The following is an 8,132-nucleotide window of genomic DNA, read 5'->3' on the forward strand; positions in this document are numbered from 1 at the left end:
AAATTGTCATTGATGGGTGTAAAAATATGAAAGCACCCGACTTGTTTTTAGCTTTTCTCTTTTAAATTTGGATGGTTTTTTTTTTTTTTTCAAAACTTGAAAAGTTATAAGGTATTATTTTCCATAAATTTAGGCTGTGTGGATGGATGGATGGGGACACCTTTAGGGAAAATGCTCGTACGACTTATTGTGTTCAGCTCTTTGAGAATTGTTATAGACATAAAATAAATTTATAAATTGATATTACATAAAAAAAATTTACAAACTGATGTGATTTCATGAAATCCGTTAGCTCTACATTATAATAAAATTAATTTTATAATTTGACGTACCATATCAAGTTATATCAATTTGTGAATTTACTTTTGTGTAATTTTTTACGACTAAAATATTTTCCATAGATAAAAGCTCATGGTGCGAGTTATTGTTAAAATTTAGACCAATATCTTAATATCACGCATAAATCCAATATCTTACGATTTTCCTTCTTCCATCGTAAGATATTTTTTGCACATAAAGCTAGTTTTTGCTCCAAGAGTTTGATTTGTTTTGTTTTTCCTTGATAAAACTTCAGCATAAAATTAAACGAACGGTCACGGTCCTACAGTGTAACTAGTATATGATTAGGATCTTAAAAGTACTTGTTTGGGCTTATCTCCCGTGAGAAGATCTGTTGGGCGTCTAATTATATATTATTGCTAAATGATTCTTTCATTTTGTCCTCTCATTTTGACCATTTTTTTATTTTTTTCTTAATGGTTTAGAAAGTGATTACCAATGAATTTATATTTTTATATTTTTTAATTGTTTAAAGATGTTTAAAAAATATTTATTGAATATTTAATGTTCTTAAAAACTTTAAATAACTCTTGACTTCATATGACTATTCCTCCTCAAAATACTCTTTAATTTCGGGTAACAAATTTAAAAAGATCTTAATCACTACGGTAACTGCGTGTTGCAATAGAAAACGAATCTCACAAATCAAGATATATAACTGAGTTATGATCAGCAAGATTCCCATATAATTGGATCCAATCAAACATTAAGGTAATTTAGCATTAATCCCCTAATTCTCAAGTAGTACCTCTAGTTTAGCTTAGGAATTAAGCTGCCAAAAAGGCGGCGGAAGCATTTATACATGAACTAGTCAATATAATTTATCTCATGTCTTTGTTAATTAATTACAAGCAGCTTCTTCTTGCCCATATATGTCATTGCAGAGCAGACAAACAATCTAAAATTAATCCATCCCTTGGCAACCTCTGATTAATTAGCCCCTTTTAATGCCATTAACCTTGCAGCAAAAGAAACATGCATGCATGATCAGACAACATGCTAGCTCCAGTCAGTACCCATTAATGATCGTATCTAAGAACTTGCATAAAGCAGCAAAAGCTGAAGCAATATTCCCAAGGGGGAAAATGCATCTTATGATCAAGGGAACAAACCGCTTTAAGCATTAGAACCTTAATAATAAATGCATATGTTTCCCATCAAAACTCCCACTACCTCTTCACTTTGCATATTTTCAGCTTATTAGGACCCACGAAATTCTTCAACCATTGATGATGTTCGATCGATCTAGCATATCTGAAAGCAATTAGCATTTGGTTCCTTAAGTGATATATTAAAGCAATAATTTATAATGGAATATGGATCGGAGTTGCATGGATCGGACATGGCAACGATGATTGCCTTTGCTTTTTAATTCCACCCTCCTACCTCCTTTATTCTTTCTTTTTCATGCATATATCACACTCTCGTTTCATTTACCAAAGAATGTATCGTCATGTATTAATATTGCTTAATTTTCTTTCAACTTTAATATCAGTTTATACAATTATATATATTTTAAATTCATATATTTAGTTTTTTTTTTTTTGTTCTAAGATCTTAATTTTAATGGCCGTTCTGTCAGTCACTTGATAAAAAGGAGATTCCTATCAATGCGTTGTACTAAATAATTAAGCTTTTTTATGCACTATAAATATAGAGGCCGTATCACCCTTCTATATTTCAGTTCATTTAGCTATATACCTCCAACTTGCCTCTCCTTCTATCCCTTTCTTTTGCTATCTTTCTTGCTTTTTGAGTGCTCTCTCCATGGCTTCTCTCCAGGTGCTGACCTTTATCTCTAGATCTCTCCCTCTCTCTCGATCGTAATCGAAATTGATAGGCGTAGGGAGGCTAGCATTAAGTTTTGCCTAGCCTAGTACATACTTGTTATTTTGTCATAACAATATCGGTCTATGTTACGCAGTGAATGCATACGTACCCTGCCTTACATATATGCTACGTACAAAGAGGAGTTTAACGTCGGCCATAATATATTTGTAGAGTTCTCATGTTAAAGCTATCTTTTCTGCATGTTTTTCTATATAGGAAGTTATAAATTTACTCATCAGTGATTGTAGTCATCACTACAATCATATATATATATATATTATACTGTTCTCAAATCCTCGATCTTTACTTTGGAGGAATAGCCCCCAGATCGAGAATCGAGATGGGGTTGAGCAAACAAGACAACCACGATCATCTTGCTATATATATGAGCTCAGAAAGATGTTACGTACCGATCACGCATATTCATTAATGTGGAAAGACAAAACTTGTTTAATTAAATTAACTCATTCATGTTTAGCTGTGCAGTTTATGTAAAAGTTCTTGATAAATAAGATTTCAGCTAGCGCCTCTGATTGATTATAATCTGAGCTTTGAGTATCATTAATTATTCCTAATAGACTGTGTGATCTGGTGGAGTTTTAGGCTGATATTCCTACACCAGTGAAAGAGGTGGTGACTAAGGAAACAGAAGAAACAACACATGATGATGATCAGGAGTCTGCTGCCGTCGATCAAGATCAGGATTTGGCCACTAAAGATATAGAATTCATAGCTACTGCAGAGGAGACAGATCATAAACCTAAGGAAGTGGTTTTGCCCGATGATATAGAAGAAGATAGTGAAGTAGTAGCTGATGATCATGATGAAGTGGATAAAGCACCAGTGTCACCAATTCATGAGGAGGATTCAAAATGGACAGAGAAAATAGAACATGAAGCTGAAGATCAAGATGACGAGGATGATGAAGAGTATTGGTAATGGACTAGTCAAATGTCAATGCAAGTCCAAACTTTAGCTAAATGTGAGAAAAGGCCTCTACATTGGACTAGCTAATGATCAAAAGCTTAAGACTTGATGAATAGTAAATCTTAAGTCCTCTCCAAATATGGCTAGCTACTATTCACAATGGAAAGTAATATTTAATTATTTAATCACTTCCATCTCTCTTTGAATGGTAAAACATGCATGGTAAGCACATTATTTATATTAATTGATAGAGTAGACACATTATTTCTACAAACCATAAAGATCTAAAAAATATATAAATTGTATTTGCAAAAAAAAAAAAAAAAAAAAACATAATATAATATTATTATTTTAACTTTATAATGGCTAGTCTAATGTGGACTCACCTAGTCAAAAATTGATATTATAGTTAAAAATTAAGATTCTAGCCAAATTTTAGACTTGGCAATGGCTAGACCATTACCAATGCTCTTAGAGTAGTAAAATGAAGGAAATTACTACTTTTAGGTGCAAAAAGAAATAAAAGGTTCGTTAAGTATTTCTGTTGCTAAAATAGTGGCACGTACGTACTTTAGCATCTGTGATGATGGATGCTGTGATTTGGGTTAGAGCTTTTCATTAATTTCCTGTTTGAAAGTGTCTATAAGCACTGGTAATTTGGATCTTCCAAATATCAGATCAGAGTGATTTATTTGTATTTTCAGCCGATGATCGATATATAGACACTTTCCATGTTGTTGTCTTTTGTAATGTGTGTTGTTTGATGGTGTTTTAATTAATATTTATGATAATCATTGAATTTCGTCCCTAATCCCAGCGTGCATATATCGGATTTGATCATAAGCCATTTACAAGAATAAGTTATTTCATCAAGCGTTTCGGAGATTTCTTTTTATTATTATTATTTTTATTATTTCATATATATCTAAGAAAAAAGGTCATTTATTTATTTACTGGATGTTTATCATTTACGGCTCTTTGCATAATTAAATATATAGAACTAGAGAAGGTGGCTATTTGGAGGCAATTAAACAGGCCGCGTAGATCATATATAGTGTATATTTTTGTTTTCGCTCGCCAATTTAAAGTAAAAAATAAAATGATATTTCTTATTTGAGATTTTATGATTTTTAGTGAAATAGTTTGATGACATGTTTTTAAAGTTTTTTTTCATAGTATGCATGTCATGATATATAAGCGCCCAAATTATTTGAAAAAAACACAAAATTCTCATCTCATCATTACACCTTTTTCAAATCCCCATACAAAATATAATAAACAATTCAACTTTTTAAAATTCCAATACACCTTTTTCAAATCTCAAAACAATAATAATATTAAAACTTAATATTTTAAACTTCAAAACAAAACACAAAGTTCTCATCTCACCCCCCAAACCTACCCTAATTGTTTATGGTAATTCGTTTTTTGTTTTTCAAATAATCTGTACATGGACTTGTATATATAATTTTGAAAAATACTATTTATATTTTTACAGTGTACAAGTTCTGCACACATTTTTTTTAATGTAAATCTAAATTTATATAAAAAAATTATTTTTTTAATAATATACCTAGCTACTTGAAAAGTGGCACAGAGAAAATAGTTCTATAATAATTGTTTATGATAATTCGTTTGGAACTTGGACTGAATTGAGATCAACTCAGTTTAATTTAATTTTAAGTTGAATTTAATATTCAAACACCCAAATCTCAAATTACTAAAATCATCTCAATTTTAAATATCTTTACACGTGAGATTTATAACTTTTTTCAACTCAACACCTCTTTACAAGCGGGACCGCAATCTTTTTCAATTTCTTATAAATATATTTAAACTCACATTAATATCTAAACTCATGTTAGGTGAGCTCTATAAAACTCACTCTATTATCTGAACTTACTATTATTCATAAAGAATTTAATTCAGTTAAACATCTAAATAGAGCTTAAATATGATAGAATCTGAAGATCGATCGAGTGATCCACTAGTTGTGGAGCTTATAGCCCAACAGGAAAGTGCTTGAACTCATTCGAGCAGCTCGAAGAGCTTACAAAGTTTTGGGTTTAGACCCATATAGTCTGTGGAGCCCAAATTGATTTCTCTACGAGCCCCAATATCCACTTGCTGGTTCATGAGGGACGGCCCAGTTTCTATTCAACAGAAGAGGGCCATGTGTGATGTGTCCATAGAGATTCATCCCCAGTTTGAAAACTGTTTGTGAGACTCATCAGATGATATCTGGATCAAAACATATATTTGGTGGGCCTTTTTTTTTGGGAAGGTACACTAAATTTTGTTAATTTGTTTGGGAAGTGCTACAATCTTAAAAACAACATTACCTAATTGTTAAGTTTATCTTAGATAAGTTTATCATTATCTAATTTATACAACGAAAGCTCAACTGCAAGGAACTAAGATTATTATTATTACTTTAGAGCGAGAAAGAGATCGTATATATGGCTGCAAGGTATAATAAATAAGATCGATAATGGTCTACCAACTTTTTTATTATTATTTTATTTACTCATTCACGTCTTCTATGAGATTTAGAGTGCGTTTAGATGTTAAAATGAGTTGAGTTGAGATAATAAAATATTGTTAAAATATGATTTATTATTATTATTATTATTTTAGAATTTAAAAAAATTAAATTATTTATTATATTTTGTGTTAAAATTTAAAAAAATTATAATAATAAATTGAGATAATTAAGAAGAATTTTAGATCCAAACAAAGCCTTAAAGAATATGTACCATGAATGATAAGTATTTAAATTACAGAGCATGGGCAGCTTCCCTTTATGAAGGGTGGGAGCCAATTAGTGATCATTCCATCCATATCCTCCTTTTTTTTTTTTTTATATATTATAATTATTATATATATATATAATATGTTTGTTTAAATTAAAAAATTGAAGTCGTACATCAATAGTACTCTATATTGTTTTTATAATATGGACAGTAAAATATTTCGAGTCCGATCCTTGCTTTCGCCTGTGTTTTCGCCTGTGCAAGCGCAGCTAGCAGCCCACCGCTCTTTCTAAAATGCAAACCAAATGAAATGAAGTATTATTATAAGAAAAATGATAAAAATACAATATTTTATATAATATTTTTTTTAAAAGAATATCTTATAAAATTAACATTATTTTATAAAAATATTCTTATTTAATAATATATATTGTGAAAAATATTAAGTATTTATGACTACTCTTACTGTAATATCATACTCTTTATGCACTGCTTCCGAGGCTGCAAGTCTGTCACAAAATGGTTCGAATCTCCATGACAAGGGAGCGAATCCATTGACTTCTGCCTTGGGCTAACCCCACCCTTGCTGCTCAAAACTAGCTCAAAACGCCAAACGAGGCCAGCTCCTTAACCTACCTTCATACTTCATTCTCTTCTCCATTACATTTTCTTTCTGTATTATTAATCTTTCTTTTATTATTTAGGCTGAAAAATAGGAATTCATCGGCACGGAATTGTCAAACTGTACATCCCGAAGGCCATACCCTCTCTGCAAACCCTAGTAGCTAGCTACTTATTCATATAGTATAATCCGTACGGCACGTCGTTTTTTAACTAAAATAATTCGTTTTTCTGGGTTTTGTCCACTGCAAGTTTGAACTTGGGGCTCTCGTAGATATTACATTCACCTACTGTTGACGTTGACCTAGCAAAGCTCTACTGTGTACCGACTTGTCAATGCCGATTAAATTACTCGACTTAACTTCGGTTTTGATCGAGGAATACTGTGGCAGTACACTACTGGCTTCTGCACAGAGCACAAGGTTCAGTGAGTGTACGCGTGTAGGGCTTTTGAAAAAGCTCCGTTACGATCTAGCAAGCGATGATGCATTGAGATTGGAGAAGCAACCACTTTTTGTGGCTTTTATCATGCGTTTTGAATATACACAACTAACTGTTGAGCGACAATCAGGGCAAAGCAGTAACCCTTCGTAAAGCAAAGGATAGAATTACCCAAAGTTTGTTTTTATAATTCTTTTCTTCTTTAATTATTATAATCTTTTAAAATTTTTATATAAAATAAAATAAATATTTTAATTTTTAATTTTTAATTTTTTAAAACATATATTCAACTTCTTATCTTCTTAATTTTAAAATAATAAAAATTTAAAAATTTAAAAAAATATTTTTTTTAATTTTTAATTTTTATCTCAATTTAACTCGTTATCTCATCTATCTCCTTGCTAAACAAACGAACAAACGAGGCATTAAAGCATCCTCTCCCTCTCTCACATCTCTTTGTCCTACTCTCTACTACTATATAAGAACACTCTTATTAGATTAGTTAAAATTAAAAGACAATTTTGATAAATGTAAGAAAAATTTAACTTTTGACTAATCTATTTACATAAATCTTTACATTAAAATATTTATTTTTTTATTATATAATAATAAAATAATATAAGATGAATTTGATTTTGAATATTCACATCAAATTTCTACATTAGATTATACATTTATTCATTATATGATAATGAATAATTAATAATTTCAAAAATATTTAATTTTTTTTATTTTTAATTTATTTAATTTTATCATATTTTACTATTCTATTATATGTTAATTAATAATCATATTCTTATCAAATTAATATATCATTAAATCAAATTAATATATTAATTGTGATAAAAACATGTGATAAAAAAAATAAAGGAGAAATAATTAATAAAATATGTATTTATTATATAGACAATAACCTTTAAATTTAAAAAAAAAATTTAAAAATTATTATAGCTAAATTTTTAATATTTAAAATTTAATTAATCAAATATAAATATATTTTATTTTTAATAACTAAATACTCGTTAAATTTATCTTTCAGCTAACCAATGAAAGTGTTAAAAGTGTCAAACATCGTTTTCTGGGGGTTGCTTTCTTTTTTACCAACGAGGTCGTGTTGCTTTGGATCCCATACCCCTACCTTACCTCCTTCTCTCTCTCTCCTATCTTTCTCCTTAAATTGGTGGTAAGCCCACGCTCAACCTTGCACCAAGAACGAAAGAA

The 8,132-nt window shown here is 30.0% G+C and overlaps 1 protein-coding gene across 2 annotated transcripts; it reads left to right on the forward strand.

The window, feature by feature from the left end:
* The first annotated feature begins 2,008 nt into the window (after window positions 1-2,008).
* Window positions 2,009-3,841, forward strand: LOC118345386 (probable DNA-directed RNA polymerase subunit delta). 2 transcript variants are annotated; one of them, XM_035686985.1, is made up of 3 exons: window positions 2,009-2,121; window positions 2,773-3,096; window positions 3,568-3,841. In XM_035686985.1, exons 1-3 carry the CDS (start codon window positions 2,107-2,109, stop codon window positions 3,574-3,576), a joined length of 348 nt encoding a protein of 115 aa, XP_035542878.1. In that variant the 5' UTR covers window positions 2,009-2,106; the 3' UTR covers window positions 3,577-3,841. The 2 variants fall into 2 exon arrangements, with proteins under 2 accessions (XP_035542878.1, XP_035542877.1); XM_035686984.1 differs by lacking the exon at window positions 3,568-3,841 and having other exon boundaries at window positions 2,773-3,284.
* Window positions 3,842-8,132: the final 4,291 nt, after the last annotated feature.

The sequence above is a fragment of the Juglans regia genome, unplaced genomic scaffold, assembly GCF_001411555.2.
Source record: "Juglans regia cultivar Chandler unplaced genomic scaffold, Walnut 2.0 Scaffold_251, whole genome shotgun sequence".
Taxonomy (NCBI): domain Eukaryota; kingdom Viridiplantae; phylum Streptophyta; class Magnoliopsida; order Fagales; family Juglandaceae; genus Juglans; species Juglans regia.